Source organism: Anolis sagrei, chromosome Y, assembly GCF_037176765.1.
Source record: "Anolis sagrei isolate rAnoSag1 chromosome Y, rAnoSag1.mat, whole genome shotgun sequence".
In the NCBI taxonomy this organism is placed as follows: domain Eukaryota; kingdom Metazoa; phylum Chordata; class Lepidosauria; order Squamata; family Dactyloidae; genus Anolis; species Anolis sagrei.
Window position 1 is genome coordinate 74963387 of NC_090035.1, and position 23985 is coordinate 74987371.

At 40.6% G+C, this 23985-nt stretch overlaps 1 protein-coding gene across 15 annotated transcripts in view; it reads left to right on the top strand.

The window, feature by feature from the left end:
* LOC132780560 (ryanodine receptor 1) overlaps positions 1–23985 on the top strand; it is a 259347-nt gene that overhangs the window by 47121 nt on the left and 188241 nt on the right. For 8 of the 15 annotated variants that reach the window (XM_067461902.1, XM_067461908.1, XM_067461905.1 and 5 more), the window contains exons 2-4: positions 6849–6968; positions 12439–12543; positions 16060–16080. In XM_067461902.1, the coding sequence (XP_067318003.1) occupies positions 6849–6968; positions 12439–12543; positions 16060–16080 (246 nt within the window). The remainder of the gene's footprint in view (positions 1–6848; positions 6969–12438; positions 12544–16059; positions 16081–23985) is intronic. The other 7 variants (XM_067461906.1, XM_067461916.1, XM_067461913.1 and 4 more) reach the window with 2 other exon arrangements.

Genomic DNA, 23985 nt, shown 5'->3' on the forward strand with positions numbered 1-23985 from the left:
GAAATCCAGGTACGCTACATCCACGGCATTCCCCGCATCTACCCAGCTTGTAGCTCTATCGAAGAAAGAGATCAGATTAGTCTGGCATGACTTGTTTTTGATAAATCCATGTTGACTATTAGCGATGACTGCATTTGTTTCTAAGTGTTTGCAGACCGCTTCCTTAACAATCTTTTCCAGAATCTTGCCCGGTATCGACGAGGCTGACCGGATGGTAGTTGTTTGGGTCGTCCTTTTTTCCCTTCTTGAAGATTGGGACCACATTGGCCCTCCTCCAATCTGCTGGAACTTCTCCCGTTCTCCAAGAACTCTCAAAGATGGTTGCCAATGGTTCCGAAATGACTTCCGCTAGTTCCTTCAGTACTCTTGGGTGTAGTTGATCTGGCCCTGGGGACTTGAACTCATTAAGAGCGGCCAGGTATTCCTGGACGACTTCTTTCCCAATTTGGGGTTGGATGTCCTCCAATCCCTCATCCACTCCATCTTGCTGAGGTTGAAGACTCTCTTTTTGTGAGAAGACCGAGGCAAAGAAGGCATTAAGTAGTTCTGCCTTTTCCCTGTCCCCTGTCAGCATTGCCCCATCTTCTCCTCGAAGAGGTCCTATCGCCTCCTTGTTTTTCCTTTTTCTACTGACATAAGAATAGAAGCCCTTTTTATTGTTTTTAATGTCCCTGGCAAGTCTGAGCTCGTTTTTTGCTTTAGCTTTGCGGACCTTTTCCCTACAGGTGTTGGCTATTTGTTTGAATTCTTCTTTGGTGATTTCTCCCTTTTTCCACTTCTTGTGCATGTCTCTTTTGTGTCTTAGCACAGTTAGAAGTTCTTTGGACATCCATTCTGGCTTCTTTCCTTCCTTGCCTTTTTTCTTTCCTTCTTCCTTCCTTCCTTCTCTTCTTCTTCTTTCTCCCCTTTTTCTTTCCTTCCCCCTTTCTCTTCTCCTTTCTTTCGCTCCTTCCTTCCCTCTTCCTTTCCTTCCTTGCCTTTTTAATTTCCTTCTCTCCTTCCCCCCTTTTCTTTCCTTCCCTCTTTCTCTTCTCCTTTCTTTCACTCCTTCCTTCCCTCTTTCTTTCTTTCCTTCCTTCCTTGCCTTTTTTCTTTCCTTCTCTCCTTCCTTCTCTTCCTCTTCCTTCCCCCCTTTTCTTTCCTTCCCTCTTTCTCTTCTCCTTTCTTTCGCCCCTTCCTTCCCTTTTTCTTTCCTTCCTTGCCTTTTTTATTTCCTTCTTCCTTCCTTCTCCTCCTCTTCCTTCCCCCCTTTTTCTTTCCCACTTTCTCTTCTCCTTTCTTTCACTCCTTCCTTCCCTCTTTCTTTCTTTCCTTCCTTGTCTTTTTTCTTTCCTTCTCTCCTTCCTTCTCATCCTCTTCCTTCCCGCCTTTTCTTTCCTTCCCTCTTTCTCTTCTCCTTTCTTTCACTCCTTCCTTCCTTCCCTCTTTCTTTCCTTCCTTGCCTTTTTCTATCCTTCTTCCTTCCTTCTCTTCCTTTTCCCCTTTTTCTTTCCTTCCCCATTTCTCTTCTCCTTTCTTGCGCTCCTTCCTTCCCTCTTTCCTTCCTTCCCTCTTTTCTTTCCTTCTCTCCTTCCCTCCTTCTCTCCCCTCCTTTCTTTCCTTTCCTCTTTCTCCCTTTTCTTCCTTCTCTACCTATTCTTCTGCAACTCCCAGCAGTCCTCATCTATCTATCTACCTACCTACCTATTTATCTCTATCTAATCTATCTATCTTATCTACAATCACTGAGCATTCAGAACCCCACCAACAATAGAATTGGGCCAAACCTCACACAGAACCCCCATGTGGGCCACAGCAACACGTGGCAGGGGCGGCTAGTCTATATAAATAAAAATGTTATGTTAGTTTGTGGGATTAACATAACTCAAAAACCACTGGACGAATTGACATCAAATTTGGATACAATACATCTATCATGCCAACAAGTGACCATCACTCATAAAAACACTGAAAAACACAACAGAAGACACTTAAAAAGCAAAAAAACCAAAAAAATACATTACAACGCATGCGCAAAACCACATATATATATATATATATACGCAAACACATATATACACAAATATATACACACATATATATATCACACAAAACACACATACACAGACTGGGCCACAGCAACACATGGCAGGGGAAGGCTTCAAACTACAAGAGAGGAGATTCCACCTGAACATGAGGAAGAACTTCCTGACTGTGAGAGCCATTCAGCAGTGGAGCTCTCTGTCCTGGAGTGTGGTGGAGGCTCCTTCTTTGGAAGGTTTTAAACAGAGGCTGGATGGCCATCTGTCAGGGGTGATTTGAATGCAATATTCCTGCTTCTTGGCAGGGCGGTGGACTGGATGGCCCATGAGGTCTCTTCCAACTCTTTGATTCTATGATTCTATGATTCTAAGGCTAGGTTTATATAAATAAAAAGGTAATGTTCGTTTGTGGGATTAACATAACTCAAAAACCACTGGAGGAATTGACACCAAATTTGGACACAATACACCTATCACGCCAACAAGTGACCATCACTCATAAAAACATGGAAAAACACAGCAGAAGAGACTTAAAAAGCCAAGAAACAAAAACAAAATACATTAAAATACATGTGGAAAACCACATATATACACAAGCACACATATATACAAATACACACACAAAACACATATACACAGACTGGGCCACAGCAACGCATGGCAGGGGACGGCTAGTAAATAAATAAATAAAGAGCTGTCTAATAAGGAGGAATACAGGAGTTGCAGTTCAGCAATTCAAGAGAGATATTGACAAGCTGGAATGTGTCCAGAGGAGGGCGACTAAAATGATCAAGGGTTTGGAGAACAAGCCCTATGAGGAGCGGCTTAAGGAGCAGGGCATGTTTAGCCTGAAGAAGAGAAGGCTGAGAAGAGATATGATAGCCATGTATAAATATGTGAGAGGAAGCCACAGGGAGGAGGGAGCAAGCTTGTTTTCTGCTTCCCTGGAGACTAGGACGCGGAACAATGGCTTCAAACTGCAAGAGAGGAGATTCCATCTGAACATGAGGAAGAACTTCCTGACTGTGAGAGCCGTTCAGCAGTGGAACTCTCTGCCCCGGAGTGTGGTGGAGGCTCCTTCTTTGGAAGCTTTTAAACAGAGGCTGGGTGGCCATCTGTCAGGGGTGATTTGAATGCAATATTCCTGCTTCTTGGCAGAATGGGATTGGATTGGATGGCCCATGAGGTCTCTTCCAACTCTTTGATTCTATGATTTTATCTGGAAGAGGGCCACATAAAAGGACATGACGGGTTGGATTCGGCCCTCGGGCTTTGAGTTTGAGACATACCTTAGAACAATAGGCTGTTAGGAATTGTGATAGTTGGAAGTCCAAAACACCTGGAGGGATGAAGTTTGCACATGCCTGCCCTAGAAAATCTTAAGGAGCAAGGGCTGGGATTCTGCAACCAACATGGCTGCTTGATGTTATTGTCCAATTTTAGCTGGAGAGGCCATGGGATGGACCTTAGGACCTTTCTGTATGCAAAACATAAACATTATTCCTGGGAGAAGAAGCAAAAAAATGCAGTGCATCAATTCAAGAAGCCCATAGGGAGTCAAATGAGGGACAAGGATTTATTTGGGAGTAAGATATCCCATTGGGCTGCACTCCCTCTGGTTATAATATCATCCCCCAAAAGCTTCTTAGACATGGCCCCCAATGTCCTAAGATGGTCCACCTGTCACCAAGTTGTCAAGAAACAGTTCGGCAGCCGCCCAGCTCTGGGAGAAAGAGGTTTCTGTTTACACAGTGTTTTTTTTTTTTAAGACGCAGAGACACTTTCTAAACCCTTGGATAATGCATATATGTTTATACTTACTTACTTAGGCGATCCCTCGTCGTCCGAGTAGGATAATCCTCCAGGGTGGGACCGTAGGTGACTATGGAGTCCTATTCTTGATCTGCATTGTCTTCCGCAGTGAGGGCATTGGTTTCCAGGTGGAAGGTGGTCTGAGTTGGGGTTGGCTTGACACGCCTTCATCTTGGCATGTTTCTCTCTTTCACCCTCCATTCGTGCCTCTTCAAATTCTGCAACACTGCTGGTCACAGCTGACCTCCAGCTGGAGCACTCACAGGCCAGGGCTTCCCAGTTCTCAGTGTCTATGCCAGAATTTTTAAGGTTGGCTTTGAGCCCATCTTTGAATATCTTTTCCTGCCCACCTACATTCTGTTTTCCGTTCTTGAGTTCGGAGTAGAGCAACTGCCTTTGGGAGACGGTGGTCGGGCATCCGGACAATGTGGCCGGTCCAGCGGACTTGATGGCGGAGGACCATCACTTCAATGCTGGTGGTCTTTGCTTCTTCCAGCATGCTGACGTTTGTCCGCTTGTCTTCCCAAGAGATTTGCAGGATTTTCCGGAGGCAGCACTGATGGAATCGTTCTATGAGTTGCATGTGACGTCTGTAGACAGTCCACGTTTCGCAGGCATAGAGCAGGGTTGGGAGGACAATAGCTTTAAAAACAAGCACCTTGCTATCCCTACGGATGTCCTGGTCCTCAAACACTCTCTGCTTCATTCGGAAAAATGCTGCACTCGCAGAGCTCAGGAGGTGTTGTATTTCGGTATCGATGTTGACTTTGGTGGAGAAGTGGCTGCCAAGGGAGCGGAAATGCTCAACGTTTTCTAATGTTACACCATTAAGCTGTATCTCTGGCATTGGAGAGGGATGGGCTGGCGACTGCTGGAAGAGCACTTTGGTTTTCTCGATGTTAAATGACAGGCTGAGCTTCTCGTATGCTTCTGCAAAGGTGTTTAGAGTGGCTTGTAGGTCTTCTGAATGCACACAGACGACGTTGTCATCAGCATACAGGAGTTTATTTTCTTACCTTGCTTAGGTTAGGGTCGGTTTGCTTTGCTTCGACAGTCAGTGTGCTCTGGATTTCTACATTATGTGGTTTGGAAGCAGAAAGGTAGAACTGGAAGCAGAAAAATATCAGAATTGGAAAACTTCGAGGACAGAACTGCACCCTGCCTTTAAAAACCTTGGCTCATACTTCTCTCTTTCCCCATGGGATCGATCAAAGCAGTCTTCTGCCCAAGGACCCGGGCTTACATGCTCCTCTCTGCTTTGGTTTGAACATAAACAAGGCATTAAGCCACCTGTTTATGTCTGTTATGCAAAAGGATCTGTTGTGTCCTTCCTGATCCTCTCTGGCTGCAGAAATATGGGCTGGGAGTTTAGCAGAACCTATCAGAAGAATGCATTATGGAAAGCGTTAAGAAAATTTCACGTCCTATGACTTGGCAAGTGGCTAGTAGAAGAGAAGGATTAAGAGCTAACAGTATATAGCAGGCATGGGCGAACTTTGGCCCTCCCGGTATTTTGGACTTCAACTCCCAGAATTCCTAACAGCCTAAGAACAGATTGCCCAGGGAGGGGTCAAAAGATTTTCTTTATAGAAGAAATAAACAGTTCATGAAGCAAGTTGCCTGTCCATTGTGGGCAAGTTAAGAAGCATTTGATTGGTTTGTTGAAGATTTAAGAATTATTAAAGAACCTTGTTAAACTTTCTAAGCTTCTAAAGACTTTGTATAGAGAAATTCACAGGGCCTCTCAGCCGAGGCATCCTGGGTGACCCGCTGGGCATATAGAGACCACGTCTTGATAATAGACAATTGCTACAGGCCCAGCGTGTGACAGCACAATAGCTTGTAAATAAGCACCTTGGTCTCCCTATGGATGTCCCAGTCCTTAAACACTCTCTCCTTCATTCGGAAAAAATTCTGCACTTGCAGAGCTCAGGTGGCGTTGTATTTCAGTGTCAATGTTGACTTTGGTGGAGAGGTGACTGCCAAGGGAGCGGAAATGGTCAACTTTTCTAATGTTATACCATTAGGCTGTATTTCTGGCATTAGAGAGGGATTAGCTGGTGACTGCTGGGAGAGCACTTTGGTATTTGAATACATATACTGTTCTGTCACCACTGGGCCTATAGTTAGTTGACTTTTAAAAATAGGATGTGTAACCTTTGCCCAGCAGGAAGCCAGGGGCCTAAGGAGAAGTTCTCAGAGGTTTCCACTACAAAAGAATCTTCAGATGGCTATAGAAGTACAACAAAGTCTTTTATTAATGAAATCAAACAGGAACTTCAAGTCTTTCTTGATAATGTATTGGTTCTCTCAATCTTGTCCACAGGGGACAGGCACTGTCTTCAATAATGTTTTCTTTAAAGGAAAATTCCCCTTTTTAACTTCTCCCAGGCTGACTGAAATCCAACCCTCAACTGATGCGTGCTCCGCTACCGGGCCGAACTGCTTCTTGGACGCCAAGTGGACCTACCAGCAAGGCAGTGGATATTCTCCAGCTGGAGTTCTTTAGTCTTTAAGGCTGTTTTCCTGGAAATTACCAAAGCTGTGGGAATGCTTCCCTGGAGTTCTTAGGAGACTCTTAAAGCTGTTCTCCTCTGGATTTCTTTCCTTTCTGTTTCTGTTGGAATTTCTGTAACCCTGGAAATTCTTAAAGCTTGTAGCCTTTGTACAGGGGAAGTTACACACATCCTATACAAAGCTAAGCTGGCTGAGACTAACTAAGAAATGGCTCCCTTCCCTCCAAAGTCCAAAAAGGGGGCGGAACTAGGGAACCCAATGATAATTGACAGGTGGCTTGCCCTATGACTGCAGCCAAAAGAAGCCACCTATCTGCAGTGTCCCTGAAACTTAGGACTACAAACAAACATTCAATGCAAAGCAAACAAAATTGGAGCTCCTGGTACAGCTGTACCAGAACATATACATATATGTGTGCGTGCGTATACCTATGACCAGATGGTTTGCAAGATCTGGTCTTCAGTTTATATTTTTCTAAGATATTTTTCTTTCCCTCAGGATGATGAAGTTGTCCTTCAATGTTCAGCCACAATCTTGAAGGAACAGTTGAAGTTATGTCTCGCTACCGAAGGCTTTGGGAACCGCCTCTGTTACCTGGAACCTACCTCCAATGCACAGGTAGAGTGCAGAGAAAGACAGATTATGGCTCATGGATAGCGAGGCCTTATTGGTTGGCTTGTTGTCACCAGGGTCAGAAAATGGGCCCTATCCTTTTCAGAAAGTCCTGGACCAGACCTTATGGATTGTATGATGGGGGACCAGTAGAATGCAGGAAAATCTTAAATAACATTATTTACACTTTGAAGACTGCCTCAAGTTTTAATGTTCATAGTTTGTAATGGGATGATATGTCAGGAGAGTGGGCTTATTAACAAAAGACCCTCCTCATAAATGTGTTGCAGAGTAACTTATTAGCAGCAGTGTGACCCAGCACCAGTAGTCCAAAAGATTAAAAAAAAATAACAAAAACACACAGACCAATGTTGTGTTTTCCATAGGAGGCTTTTCTTTGGAGTAAAATAATATGGTTGTACTATTTACAACAACAAGGTTTCTATAATGCAAATAAAGTTCTTTATACTTCCTTCGTTGCTTCCACACTGGGCTTCTTTCTTATATAGATAAACAGCTTCGCTCTCACAGAGGTTCCTCTCACACTGAACTTACACAGGAGCTTCACACAGGAGCTTTACACACAACTTTACACACAAGGCTTTCAACATGGAGCTTGTCTTACCAAAACTTCTCATACCAGGTCTTCTCACACTCTGAGGCCTTCTCAGGCTAAGGCCTTTCTCACACAGAGGCTTCTCTCACAGACTAAGGCCTACCTCACACTTTGAGGCCTTCTCCCACAGACTAAGGCCTATCTCACACTCTGAGGCTCTCTCAGACTAAGACCTTTCTCACACAGAGGCTTCTCTCACAGACTAAGGCCTACCTCACACTTTGAGGCCTTCTCCCACAGACTAAGGCCTACCTCACACTGTGAGGCCTTCTCCCACAGACTAAGAGCTACCTCACACTTTGAGGCCTTCTCCCACAGACGAAGGCCTACCTTACACTATGAGAACTTCTCTCACAGACTAAGACCTACCTCACACTATGAGACCTTCTCACACAGACTAAGACCTATCTCACACTGTGAGGCCTTCTCCCACAGACTAAGACCTACCTCACACTCTGAGGTCTTCTTCCAATATAAGGCCTCTCTCACACTCTGAGGCCCTCTCAGACTAAGACCTTCCTCACACAGAGGCTTCTCTCACAAAGGCTTCTCTCATACTGTGGGGCCTTTTCCCACAGACTAAGGCCTACCTCACACTGTGAGGCCTTCTCTCACAAACTAAGGCTTACCTCACACTGTGAGACCTTCTCTCACAGACTAAGGTATACCTTACACTGTGAGGCCTTCTCTCACAGACTATCTCACACTGTGAGGTCTTCTCTCACAAACTAAGGCCTACCTCACACTGTAAGGCCTCCTCTCACAGACTAAGGTATACCTCACACTGTGAGGCCTTCTCTCACACCAAGACCTTTCTCCCTCTGAGGTTTACCTCAGGCTAACAGCTACTGCACTACAGGCACACCTGCTGATATAGAAGACAATGACCTGTGGTAGGTGCTTGAAAGGTGAGTTGTAGAAATCCAAAAAAAAATGTCCAGTATTAAATCTAGCAACTGTTTATCCTTATTTTGATTACTTGTATTTATCCTTATATTGATACTTATTGGAATTTGTTTAAAACTGCAGCTACTGTTGTCTTTTTTTAAAAAAACTAGTGGGATTTTATAATTTTATGTGGTTTGTTATTGTTATTGTGATATTGGTCATGCATTTATTGTATTTTATATTTGCACCTTCAGTGCTTTTGTGAGCCACCTCGAGTCCCTTTGGGGAGTTGTTGGCAAGGTAGAAATAAATTATTATTATCGCTGGGTTGCTATGAGTTTTCCGGGCTGTCTGGCCATGTTCCAGAAGCATTCTCTCCTGATGTTTCTCTCGCATCTATGACAGGCATCCTCAGAGGTTGTGAGGTTTGTTGGAAATGAGGCAAGTGTGGTTTATGTAGCTACACAAAGAAGCCACTGAAATCTGCAAGCATGTGGACAATTTCAGCAGAAAGGAGTAAACCATGAAAATGAAAAGGAGGCAGCCAGGCTTTGAAGCTGCAAGGAGTTAAAAAACTCCAAAATCAAGACAGTAAATAAAGAACAACACTCAGAAAACAGGGGAAATCCAGATAGGAAACAATCAAGGCCAGCTAACATCTCCCAACAAAGGATTCTCCCAGGCAGGAAGCAGCCAGACTTTGAAGCTGCAAGGAATTAAAAAACTCCAAAATCAGAAAGTAAATAAAGAGCAACACTCAGAAAACAGGGAAATTCCAGACAGGAAATAATCAAGGCCAGCTAACACCTCCCAACAAAGGATTCCCCCAGGCAGGAAGCAGCCAGGCTTTGAAGCTGCAAGGAATCAAAAAACCCCTCCAAAATCAGAATAGTAAATAAAGAGCAACACTCAGAAAACAGGGGGAATTCAGATAGGAAAACAATCAAGGCTAGTTAGCACCTCCCAACAAAGGAGTCCTCTAGGCAGGAAGCAGCCAGACTTTAAGCTGCAATGAGTTAAAAAAACTCCAAAATCAGAATAGTAAATAAAGAGCAACACTCAGAAAACAGGAGAATTCCAAACAGGAAACAATCAAGGCCAGCTAACACCTCCCAACGAAGGATTCCTCCAGGCAGGAATCAGACAGGCTTTGAAGCTGCAAGAAGTTAAAAAACTCCTAAACCAAGACAGCAAATAAAGAGCAACACCCAGAAAAACGGGAAATTCAGATAGGAAACAATCAAGGCCAGCTAACACCTCCCAACGAAGGATTCCTCCAGGCAGGAATCAGACAGGCTTTGAGGCTGCAAGGAGTTAAAAAACTCCTAAACCAAGACAGCAAATAAAGGGCAACACGCAGAAAACGGGAAATTCAGATAGGAAACAATCAAGGCCAGCTAACACCTCCCAACAAAGGATTCCTCCAGGCAGGAATCAGACAGGCTTTGAAGCTGCAAGGAGTTAAAAAACTCCTAAACCAAGACAGCAAATAAAGAGCAACACCCAGAAAACGGGAAATTCAGATAGGAAACAATCAAGGCCAGCTAACACCTCCCAACGAAGGATTCCTCCAGGCAGGAATCAGACAGGCTTTGAGGCTGCAAGGAGTTAAAAAACTCCTAAACCAAGACAGCAAATAAAGAGCAACACCCAGAAAACGGGAAATTCAGATAGGAAACAATCAAGGCCAGCTAACACCTCCCAACAAAGGATTCCTCCAGGCAGGAATCAGACAGGCTTTGAAGCTGCAAGGAGTTAAAAAACTCCTAAACCAAGACAGCAAATAAAGAGCAACACCCAGAAAACGGGAAATTCAGATAGGAAACAATCAAGGCCAGCTAACACCTCCCAACAAAGGATTCCGCCAGGCAGGAATCAGACAGGCTTTGAGGCTGCAAGGAGTTAAAAAACTCCTAAACCAAGACAGCAAATAAAGAGCAACACCCAGAAAACGGGAAATTCAGATAGGAAACAATCAAGGCCAGCTAACACCTCCCAACAAAGGATTCCTCCAGGCAGGAATCAGACAGGCTTTGAGGCTGCAAGGAGTTAAAAAACTCCTAAACCAAGACAGCAAATAAAGAGCAACACCCAGAAAACGGGAAATTCAGATAGGAAACAATCAAGGCCAGCTAACACCTCCCAACAAAGGATTCCTCCAGGCAGGAATCAGACAGGCTTTGAAGCTGCAAGGAGTTAAAAAACTCCTAAACCAAGACAGCAAATAAAGAGCAACACCCAGAAAACGGGAAATTCGGATAGGAAACAATCAAGGCCAGCTAACACCTCCCAACAAAGGATTCCGCCAGGCAGGAATCAGACAGGCTTTGAGGCTGCAAGGAGTTAAAAATCTCCTAAACCAAGACAGCAAATAAAGAGCAACACCCAGAAAACGGGAAATTCAGATAGGAAACAATCAAGGCCAGCTAACACCTCCCAACAAAGGATTCCTCCAGGCAGGAATCAGACAGGCTTTGAGGCTGCAAGGAGTTAAAAAACTCCTAAACCAAGACAGCAAATAAAGAGCAACACGCAGAAAACGGGAAATTCAGATAGGAAACAATCAAGGCCAGCTAACACCTCCCAACAAAGGATTCCTCCAGGCAGGAATCAGACAGGCTTTGAAGCTGCAAGGAGTTAAAAAACTCCTAAACCAAGACAGCAAATAAAGAGCAACACGCAGAAAACGGGAAATTCAGATAGGAAACAATCAAGGCCAGCTAACACCTCCCAACAAAGGATTCCTCCAGGCAGGAATCAGACAGGCTTTGAAGCTGCAAGGAGTTAAAAAGCTCCTAAACCAAGACAGCAAATAAAGAGCAACACCCAGAAAACGGGAAATTCAGATAGGAAACAATCAAGGCCAGCTAACACCTCCCAACAAAGGATTCCTCCAGGCAGGAATCAGACAGGCTTTGAGGCTGCAAGGAGTTAAAAAACTCCTAAACCAAGACAGCAAATAAAGAGCAACACCCAGAAAACGGGAAATTCAGATAGGAAACAATCAAGGCCAGCTAACACCTCCCAACAAAGGATTCCTCCAGGCAGGAATCAGACAGGCTTTGAGGCTGCAAGGAGTTAAAAAACTCCTAAACCAAGACAGCAAATAAAGAGCAACACCCAGAAAACGGGAAATTCAGATAGGAAACAATCAAGGCCAGCTAACACCTCCCAACAAAGGATTCCTCCAGGCATGAATCAGACAGGCTTTGAGGCTGCAAGGAGTTAAAAAACTCCTAAACCAAGACAGCAAATAAAGAGCAACACCCAGAAAACGGGAAATTCAGATAGGAAACAATCAAGGCTAGCTAATGCCTCCCAACAAAGGATTCCCCCAGGCAGGACGCAGCCAGACTTTGAAGCTGCAAAGAGTTTAAAAAAACCCTCCAAAATCAGAATAGTAAATAAAGAGCAACACTCAGAAAATAGGAAAATTCCAGACAGTAAAAAGCTAACACCTCCCAACAAAGGATTCCTCCAGGCAGGAAGCAGCTAGGCTTTGAAGCAGCAAGGCTATTCAATACTAACCAAGCTGGTCAGTTGCAACATCCACACTTGCCTCAAACAGACAAGAATTACTGGGTTGTTGTAGGTTTTTTCGGGCTATATGGCCATGGTCTAGAGGCATTCTCTCCTGACGTTTCGCCTGCATCTATGGCAAGCATCCTCAGAGGTAGTGAGGTCTGTTGGAACTAGGAAAAAGGGTTTATATATCTGTATAACAAGAGTTATTTCTCCCACACTGGACATCATTCCACAGATATATCCAACAGATGTCACAACCTCTGAGGATGCCTGCCATAGATGTGGGTGAAACATCAGGAGAAATGCTTCTGGAACATGGCCAGACAGAGCGGAAAACTCATAGCAACTCAATAAATGCAACCTTTGTTAGTTAATACACTGTATAAGACAATTTTGTATGAGGATGCTGAAATAATGAAACAACTCTTGTGTTCTCCCTACGTACAGAAAGTCCCTCCGGACCTGGCGATATGTTGCTTCAGCCTGGAGCAGTCCTTGTCAGTGCGTGCGCTGCAGGAGATGCTGGCCAACACAGTAGAGGTAGGCTCCGAGGTAGGCGCTGTGGACTTTCTTTTGGGACCGTACTGCAAGAGAGGATGCGTGGAGGAAGGGACACGCTTGGAACATGTCAACAAGCCTGCAAGCCAGACCTTGGGAAACCCATGGTTACAACTCCCAGAGTTCCCCAGGCAGCCATGACTGGAGGATTCTGGGCATGATAGTAGAAGAAGTAACTTTTTCTGAGCTCTGGAATTAGGCAACAAGAAATCATTCCACCCATATATCTATCTGCATTGAAATCACCTTTTAAAATGGAAGATCCAGGTGATGGGATTCACAGATGATTGCATTCTATGTGTTTTCGTTCACCTGTGACCCTTCTCCCAAACCTGGTTTGTTTACAACTTCAATGTGAACTGGTAAAACACTCTTAAAACTTTTTAGAACTTGCTTCTTAAGTCTTTTCTGTACAACTGGGTGATTAATCAGTGATGAATTGCCTCTAATTGTTCCTTATTTAATGGGATTTCATTATCTGCCAGGGATATACCGTATATACTTGAGTATAAGCCGACCCGAATATAAGTCGAGGCACCTAATTTTATCACAAAAAACTGGGAAAACGTATTTATTCGAATATAAGTTGAGGGTGGGAAATGGAGTGGCTATGGGTAAATTTCCAAATACCAATAAAATGACATTAATTGAGGCATCAATAGTTAAATGTTTTTTGCATATTTGCATAAAACTGTAATTTAAGGTAAGACTTCAATCCAACTCTGATTAAATCATTATTCTAACCTTCTTCAAGGTAAATGTGTTTATGTAGCCTTCCAATAATAATAAAGAGTAAAATTAATAAATGTAATAAAAATAATAATAGAGAAAAATAATAAATGTAATAATAATGGTGTAAAATAATAAATGGAATAGTAGCAATAATAGAGTAAAATAATACTTGTAATAATAACAAATGGAGTAAAATAATAAATGTAATAACAACAACAATAATAGAGTAAAATAATAACTGTAATAGTAATAATAAATAGAGTAAAGTAATAAATGTAATAATAACAATAAATAGAGTAAAATAACGTAATAGTAACAATAATAGAGTAAAATAATAAATGTAATAATAACAATAATAATAGAATAAAATAATTAATTTAATAGTAATAATAAATAGAGTAAAATATAAATGTAATAATAATGGAGTAAAATAATAAATGTAATAGTAACATATAAATGTAATAATAACAATAATAAATAGGGGAAAATAATAAATTTAATAGTAGCAAAAATAGAGTAAAATAATAAATGTAATATTAAAATATAAATGTAATAATAACAATAATAAATAGAGTAAAGTAATAAATGTAATAATAATGGTGTAAAATTATAATTGTAATAGTAACAATAATAGTGTAAAATAATAAATGTAATAATAACAGTAATAATTAGAGTAAAATAATAAATGTAATAGTAAAATAATAAATGTAATAATAACAATAATAATTAGAGTAAAATAATAAATGTAATAATAATGAAGTAAAATAATAAATGTAATAGTAGCAATAATAGAGTAAAATAATAAATGTAATAATGATGGAGTAAAATAATAAATGTAATACTAACAAATAGAGTAAAATAATAGATGTAATAGTAAAATAATAAATGTAATAATAACAATAAATAGAGTAAAATAATAAATGTAATAATAATGGAGGAAAATAATAAATGTAATAGTAATAATAAATAGAGGAAAATAATAAATGTAATAATAACAATAATAATAGAGTAAAATAATAAATGTAATAGCAATAACAAATGGAGTAAAATAATAAATGTAATAGTAATAAATAGAGTAAAATAATAAATGCAATAATAATAAATGGAGTAAAATAATAAAAGTAATAGCAATAATAGAGTAAAATAATAAATGTAATAATAGCAAATGGAGTAAAATAATAAATGTAATAGTAATAATAAATAGAGTAAAATAATAAATGTAATAATAACAACAATACTAGAGTAAAATAATAAATGTAAATATAATAATAGAGTAAAATAATAAATGTAATAATAGCAACAATAATTAGAGTAAAATAATAAATATAATAGTAAAATATAAATGTAATAATAACAATAATAAATGGAGTAAAATAATAAATGTAATAATAATGGAGGAAAATAATAAATGTAATAGTAACAATAAATAGAGTAAAATAATAAATGTAATAGTAATAATAATGTAAAATAAATGTAATAGCAATAATAAATAGAGTAAAATAATAAATGTCATAATAATAGAGTAAAATAATAAATGTAATAGTAATAATAAATAGAGTAAAATAATAAATGTAATAGTAATAATAATGTAAAATAAATGTAATAGCAATAATAAATAGAGTAAAATAATAAATACAATAGTAGCAATAATAATAGAGTAAAATAATAAATGTAATAGTAATAATAAATAGAGTAAAATAATAAATGTAATAATAACAAATGGAATAAAATAATAAATGTAATAATAACAATAGAGTAAAATAATAAAAGTAATAGCGATAATAGAGTAAAATAATAAATGTAATAATAGCAAATGGAGTAAAATAATAAATGTAATAGTAATAATGAATAAGTAAAATAATAAATGTAATAATAACAACAATAATAGAGTAAAATAATAAATGTAAATGTAATAATAGAGTAAAATAATAAATGTAATAATAGCAACAATAATTAGAGTAAAATAATAAATATAATAGTAAAATATAAATGTAATAACAATAATAAATAGAGTAAAATAATAAATGTAATAATAATGGAGTAAAATAATAAATATAATAGTAACAATAGAGTAAAATAATAAATGTAATAATAACAATAATAATAATTAGAGTAAAATAATAAATGTAATAGTAAAATATAAATGTTATAATAACAATAATAAATAGAGTAAAATAATAAATGTAATAGTAGCAATAATAGAGTAAAATAATAAATGTAATAATAACAAATTTAGTAAAATAATAAATGTAATAATAACAATAGTATAGAGAAAAATAATAAATGTAATAATAGGATAAACTAATAAATGTAGTAATAATAATAAATAGAGAAAATAATAAATTTAATAAAAATAATAGTAATAACCCAGTAAAATAAAAAATAACTTTGACTTGAGTATAAGCCAAGGGGGACTTTTTCAGCCTAAAAAAGAGCTGAAAAACTAATCTTATGCTCGAGTATATACGGTAGTTTGCTGGGTTTTCTTTCTTTGTGAGGGTTGTTGTTGTGTATATAGGAACAGTACTATTTTATTCTGAACGAGAAAGGGGAAAGCCAGTGGTAATCGGGGATGAGCAGTGAAAGGGGAAGTATCTAAGGGACGTATGCTTGTGTGAGTGGGTGGAACTACTTCTCTGGGGTGCCGACTGGGATAGCTGACCGCTACCAAATATTCCTGATAGCCCTGTTTGCATATGGCCTGAAATTTCAAGAGTGGTTCATCTTTTCTTCCTCTTCTTTCCTTTGGCTTCTCAATTCTGCCGGCCGACCCTCTAGGGTGTTGACTTGGACAAGTGGGTAGGTTGCCGTCTTCAGTGCCGTGATCCTGTCCACATCCTTCCTTTCTTAAACCCTCTTCCATCTCCTTACCTTGTTTTGGTGTGCGTACCCATCTCCCTCTCCTGGGGGTTCCTCACACCCCAAGTTTTGCAACATCTTTTAGTGAATGGTCAAAGAATAGGAAAGCCATCTGATCTCACCGGGAAGATGATTTCACACACTGAATATCATAATAGAGAAGTCTCTTTTAGACAGAAATGAATGCATGTGATAGGTTTAGACACAAGGGCATATTATATCTTTAGCATGAATTGGACATTGAAAGCCCCCCCCCCCCCCCCTCAAATCCCACTTCTTGGAATCTTCTCTTAGGAGTAGAAAGGAAACCACAATAATTTTAACTCTCAATTGGTGGTCATCCCTGTTCGGCGAGTGGGCTTATTAACAAAAGACCCTCCTCATAAATGCACAGTAGAGTAACTTATTAGCAGCAGTGTGACTCACCACCAGTAGCCCAAAGTGATAAAAAGAACAAACACACACATACCAATGTTATCTCTTCCTTAGGAGGCTATTCTTTATAGTAAAGTAATATGGTTGCACTATTTACAAAAGCAATATTTCCACAATACGAGCAAAGTTCTTTATACCTCCTTCTTTGCTTCCACGTTGGGCTTCTTTCTCATGTAGATAAACATCTTCACTCTCACAGAGACTCTTCTCACACCGAACTTACACAGAAGTTTCACACAGTAACTTTTTTACACACAGCAGCCTTCACACTAGAGCTTTACACACAATGGCCTTCAACCTGGGGCTTCTCTCACCTAAGTGTTCTCTCACACTGAGGTCTTCTCATACTGAAGCCTTTCTCCCACTGAGGGTTCTGTCAGACTGAGGCCTTCTTTCCACTGAGTCCTTCTCCCACTGAGGGTTCTATCAGACAGAAGCCTTTCTCTCATTGAGGCCTACCTCACACTGAGGGTTCTGTCAGACTGAGGCCATTGTCCCACTGAGGCCGTCTCACATTGAGGGCTCTGTCAGACTGAGGCCTTTCTCCCACTGAGGGCTACCTCACACTGAGGATTCTGTCAGACTGAGGCCTTTCTCCCACTGAGGCCTTTCTCCCACTAAGGCCTTCTCACGCTGAGGGCTCTGTCAGACTGAGACCTTTCTCCCACTGAGGCCTACCTCACACTGAAGGTTCTCTCAGTGAGACCTTTCTCCCACTGAGGCCTTCTCACACTGAGGGCTCTGTCCGATTGAGGCCTTTCTCCCACTGAGGCCTTCTCACACTGAGGGCTCTGTCAGACTGAGACCTTTCTCCCACTGAGGCATACCTCACACTGACGGTTCTGTCAGTGAGACCTTTTTCCCACTGAGGCCTTCTCACACTGAGGACTCTGTCAGACTGAGGCCTGACACTGAGGCCTTCTCTCACTGAGGCCTTCTCCCACTGACGGTTCTGTCAGACTGAGGCCTTTCTCCCACTGAGGGCTACCTCACACTGAGAGTTCTGTCAGACTGAGGCCTTTCTCCCACTGAGGGCTACCTCACACTGAGAGTTCTGTCAGACTGAGGCCTACCTCACACTGAGGTGAACTAACACTGAGGACTTCTAAGCTACATTCACACCTGCTTATATTGAACTATAGCTTTTGCTGAGTCATTGCATTCATTTAACCATTTCAGTGATTTTTTAATAATTCTGACAACTCCCTCCCTCATATAAATAGGAAAATAATTAGTTGGGTATTATTTTTTTCTCTTACGTTTGAGAGCCTCATAGTAGGTTATCACAGAAAATTATAGCAGAACTCAAGGGAGAGCCCCAAGTTTGCACATACCTGGTTTATATCAATTCCATATAGTTTGGTGGACAAACTAGACTTGTCAAATATCTGATTACGTCATTCACTAAGGTTAATGAAAGACAAAATGATTCCAGGTCTTTCCAAGTCTTTCCGCCTCTGAAACTTGGTGGAACCCCCTTGACCCCCTAAATAATCCTTCCATCCTTCCTTCTCCCACTCAGACTCTCCGTCCTTCGCTCCATCTTTCCCACACTCCTCCTTTCCTGCTAGACGTCCCATCCTTGGCTGTGGTTTCCTTTGCCTCCACCCAGCCCACCCTATTCTCTTTTCACCGCATGGTCCCTCCACGTGAATAGGGAGTGCACCTCCTGCAAGTTGGTGGTAGAGCCACATTGGGATGAAACGTGACATGGCCTTTGCACCACGAGATGGAGCTTTGTGTTGAGAAAAGACTTTCTTCCAAATGTGTTTGATGGAATGGTCTCATAAGCCACCATGGATCTACGGTGGGCAGCGGGTATAATATCAAACCTACACATGAAATCTAAGAGGACAAAGGTGGTGTGAATACAATCAGATACAGATTTATTTTAATTGACCCATCTTCTTCATGAGAGATGAAGGAGATACTACTTCCCAAAAATATTGCCATTACATCTTGGTAAAAGCATGACCTGTTAAGAGTCATAACCTTTTTGGAAAATGGCAGTAAATAAGTAAAGTTTATTACGGCCGATGACCAGATCATAACAGGGGGACCTAGTCCCGTACATCCACATCAAACCCAAGGGGTTATAGACTTCAAACTTCAACAAATTTTAAAATCTAAGCTAAAAAATTATTTATTTATTTATTTACATTATTTCTATCTCGCCCATATCAGCCCGAAGGTGACTCAGGGCAGCATACACAGTCGGCACAATTCAATGCCATAAAAAACACATACATTGATAAAGCAAAAAAGAAACATTATAGTACATTTAAACATAAAGACAGTGCATAATAACAATTTAAAAATCTATGTCCTCTCGTTCAAATCCTCATCCGTTCCATCGTCTTGGCCATTCTTGGGTCATTTTCTGATTCAAGTTTGTCTATTTATCCCGAGGTTCCGAATGCTTGCTCGAAGAGCCAAGTTTTTACTCTTTTTTTGAAAGGTCAGGAGGAAGGGGGCTGATGTAATATCCCCAGGCAGGGAGTTCCACAGCCGAGGGGCCACCACAGAGAAGGCCCTGTCTCTCGTCCCCACCAGATGTGCTTGCGAAGCAGGTGGGATCGAGAGGAGGGCCTCCTCGGACGATCTCAAGTTCCTGGAGGGTTCGTAGGAAGAGATGCGTTCGGATAGATAAGCTGGGCCAGAACAGTTTAGGGCTTTATAGGCTAAAGCCAGCACTTTGAATTGAGCCCGGTAGCTAACTGGCAGCCAGTGGAACTGATGCAACAGAGGAGTTATGTGCTCCCTGAGCGCCGCTCCTGTTAACAACCTGGCTGCCACATGCTGGACCATTTGAAGCTTCTGGGCCGTCTTCAAAGGTAACCCCACTTAGAGCGCATTGCAGTAATCTATACGGGATGTAACCAGAGCATGGACTACCGTGGCCAAGTCAGACAAGTAGTTATTAAAACCTAACTCAACCCATGAGATTATCCTAACGCAGTCTAAAGAAAGGTAATGGGGATAGCACCGGGGAGGGGGGGACTATCCAACCCTGTAAATATTAGTCTATATCTGATTTCCCATCTATATTCCAGAGGTGAAGCTTATAAATAATAATAATAATAATAATAATAATAATAATAATAATAATAAACCTTTATTTATACCCCGCTACCATCTCGCGCAGGACTCGGTGCGGCTTACAAAAGGCCGAGCCCAAATACATCATAAAAACATAACAACATCAATACAACAATAAATAACTCATAACAAAACAAAAAACAATACAGTAGTGACACAACACATTTAAAAACCTGTGGCAAGGCCAAGTGCAAGAGTTAAAATTAAGAATGCTGGGCAAGAAGCTTAGGTCTTTTAACCCTCAATCATCGTCCGCCGAATTTTAATCGCAGCTGTGCAGAACTTAGCGACAGTGTACGTCACAGCCGAGTTTGTGCCTGAGAGCAGCAGAGCTACATAGAATTGTCCAGAGCGCCCTGTGTATTTAATTGTCCATGGCGAGATGAGACGAGATTGAATATCTCTATAAAACAGGAACTGCAGAAGCACGTGCTCCGTTGTTTCTATGTGACCTGAGTCACAGGGACATAGCCTCTCAGAGTATGGGGTCTTCTGGTAATGACCTTCCAGTACGGCAGAAGGAAGCGCATGGCATCGTGCCAAGGGGAAGGGGAGAATTTTTCAACCTAAAAAAAGAACTGAAAAAGTAGGCTTATACTCGAGTATATACAGTAAATATATTGACCAAAATCTCTGTGGATCTAACTAGTAGAGCTTTTTCTTCCTCATGAAGAAGTGGAGTGCTTTCCCTGCAATATGTCTTTGTTAATAGTAATTAATTATTATCTGACTGCATTCAACCTTGGCCCTCTTATTTTCTACGTATCTCCGGTGCTGTTTCTCCCTCTGTGGCTCTCCACCCACCTTGCGTTAACATCTTGTGTTTTAGTGCCTTCACCCTCTGAAATGTTCACAGCTGCCGCATTGTTGGTATACTTTTTTTTTGGGAATTGGTGTTTTCTCACAATGCTTCTAAGGGAATTGTAATGATCATGGAATGCAACCTGTTTGACAGTTATCTTGTGACTCCTTTGTAGAGTATTGTGATAAGAGTGCCCATGAAAATTTGGGCCAAAAGTCACAGATGTTGGTCATGCTGAGCACTGGGGCATTTTCTCCTCTCGGCCTCCGGTACACTGCTTGAACTCCATAAAAGTTTAATGCATAGTAGTGACCATACATTGTTTCTGTACATGGTTCGATTGGAATGTCATGGCTGTATATACTGCAGTAATTTGAATTTTATGGTAAGTACCTTATGCACTGCAGTCATATGGACCATCAATGATCTATTATTAAGACCCTTAGGATTAAGGACCATGTCACAGTAATATGGACCAAAGGATTGCTGTAGTGTCTTTCCAGCAGATGTTCCCAAACTCTGTGCACACTAGTGTGATTTGAGATAATTGCATTGAGAAGTAAATTGATTAAACTATTTGAGTTTCCAGAAGAATTTCAGACTCGCCTTGACTTAACCAGCTTCTGCATTTGAAGCAAAATGAACAATGCAGTCATAGATGGGCTGTTGTAGGTTTTTTCGGGATATATGGCCATGTTCTAAAGGCATTTTCTCCTGACGTTTCGCCTGCATCTATGGCAAGCATCCTCTGAGGATGTTTGCCATAAATGCAGGCAAAACATCAGGAGAAAATGCTTTTAGAACATGGCCATATATCCCGAAAAAACCTACAACAACCAAGTGATTCCGGCCATGAAAGCCTTCGGCAGTCATCGCTATTGTAGAGATGCCACAGAAATGCCTGGAGGTTGACCCAACAGATGATTTCTAGGGATGGGTTATCTCTTACATCTCGAGGTTTGCGTTTAGGCAGACACAATGAGAACATTATGGAAACTCACAAGAATCAGACTTTAATCACATTTAATCATGAATTGAAATTGACAGCATTTGTTATTCTTACACCCTAAGAGTCCATCTTTCCAGCTGTAAGAAAGGAATGTACTTCCAGTTTTAATTCAGAAAACTATAGTGTGCCTCAGCTATCAGATGTTTGGGAATTATGTCCATACAGAATATCACGCAATGGCATGGTGCAAATATTCATTACCATATCTATTGCTGTGATATCATCTCTCCGCTAACAATCATATACCAGTGGTTCCCAAGCTGTGGTTCATGGACCACCAGTGGACCGCAAGAACAAAAATGTGGTCCGCGGCCTCACCATTACTACACCGTTGCCTCAAAATCATGCGGCAATAAGAGTGACTGGTCTCATGAAACCCTCTTGCCAAGGTAATGGGGATATCAGGAGGGGAGAGACTGACCTTCCACAAAAGATTACTACTACCACATCAGCTCTAGATTATTAATTATGGGTTTTGTTGGGCGAGTAGGCTTATTAACAAAAGACCCTCCTCATAAATGCACAGCATAGCAGCAGCATGACCCAGCACCAGTAGCCCAAAGTGATAAAAAAAGCAAAAACACTCAGATGAATGTTATCTCTTCCATAGGAGACTTTTATTTATAGTAAAATAATATGATTACACTATTTACAAGAACAAGGTTTCCATAACACAAAGTTCTTTATACTTCCTTCTTTGCTTCCACGCTGGGCTTCTTTCTCATGCAGTTAAAACAGGTTCACTCTCACAGAGCCTCTTCTCACACTGAAACTACACAGGAGCTTCACACAGCAGCCTTTTACACACAGCAGCCTAAGAACAAGGTTTCCATAACAGAAATAAAGTTAAGCCGTTTACACTTCCTTCTTTGCTTCCATGCTGGGCTTCTTTCTCATGCAGATCAAACAGCTTCACTCTCACAGAGCCTCTTCTCACATTGAAGCTACACAGTAGCCCTTCACACAGCAGCCTAATAACAAGGTTTCCATAACAGAAATAAAGTTAAGCCATTTACACTTCCTTCTTTGCTTCCATGCTGGGCTTCTTTCTCATGCAGATTAAACAGCTTCGCTCTCACAGAGCCTCTTCTCACACTGAAGCCATACAGGAGCTTCACACAGTAGCCTTTTACACACAGCAGCCTAAGAACAAGGTTTCCATAATAGAAATAAAGTTAAGCCATTTACACTTCCTTCTTTGCTTCCACGCTGGGCTTCTTTCTCATGCAAATTAAATAGCTTCGCTCTCACAGAGCCTCTTCTCACACTGAAGCCATACAGGAGCTTCACACAGTAGCCTTTTACACACAGCAGCCTAAGAACAAGGTTTCCATAACAGAAATAAAGTTAAGCCATTTACACTTCCTTCTTTGTTTCCACGCTGGGTTTCTTTCTCATGCAGATTAAACAGCTTCACTCTCACAGAGCCTCTTCTCACACTGAAGCTACACAGGAGCTTCACACAGTAGCCTTTTACACACAGCAGCCTAAGAACAAGGTTTCCATAACAGAAATAAAGTTAAGCCGTTTACACTTCCTTCTTTGCTTCCATGCTGGGCTTTTTTCTCATGCAGATTAAACAGTTTCACTCTCACAGAGCCTCTTCTCACACTGAAGCTACACAGGAGCTTCACACAGTAGCCTTTTACACATGAAGCCTTCAACCTGGGGCTTCTCTTACTGAAACCTTCTCACACACTTAGGCCAACCTCACACTGAGGTCTACTTCACACTGAGGCCCTTCTCCCACAGAGAACTCTCCCAGACTGAGGGCTACTAAGCTACAGACACACCTGTTTATACTGAACGGCAGTTTTTGCTGAGTCATTACATCCATTTAACCCTTTCAGTGCTTGACTTACAGTTTTGTAATGAAAAATACCTAGTTAATTTTTAATATTTCTGACAGTTTTCTGTGGGCGAGCAGATAGTGACTACTGGATGGCATATGTTCTGTATCAGAAACTAGAGCTGATGTGGTCTATCCAATGCAATTTTCAGCACCCCAAATAACCAAACCGAATCTAAAGTTGACAACTGATTCGTAACCCCTTTGGTACTAATGTTGGAGAATGGTCCCTGGTCAAGTGGTCTCTGGTCAGAAAAGGTTGGGAACCACTGATATATACACTGTAGCAATGTGATCTAAGTATTATGCCCATATTGGTTACAGCTGTAATCATCCAATAATGACTGCATTCTGTAAGAATATGACTTGGGTAATTACAGTTATTTATATTGTTGATAAATAGGACAGTGACAATGATCTATGTAGTTATTCCTGCATTTGCATTAGTTAGCCTATGCAAGTTAGGACTGTTTATATTATAATTGTGTGATGTGTTACATATTTTGTACATATTTTAGCTAACAATGGCTGTATTTAATTATTGTGAAATCACCCAGGTGGAAAAAAATACTAGATACCTAGGAATATCATGTAGGAAGCTGCCAACATGTATATATTGTAATAAGTAATATTTTGACTTGTGAAAAGTCT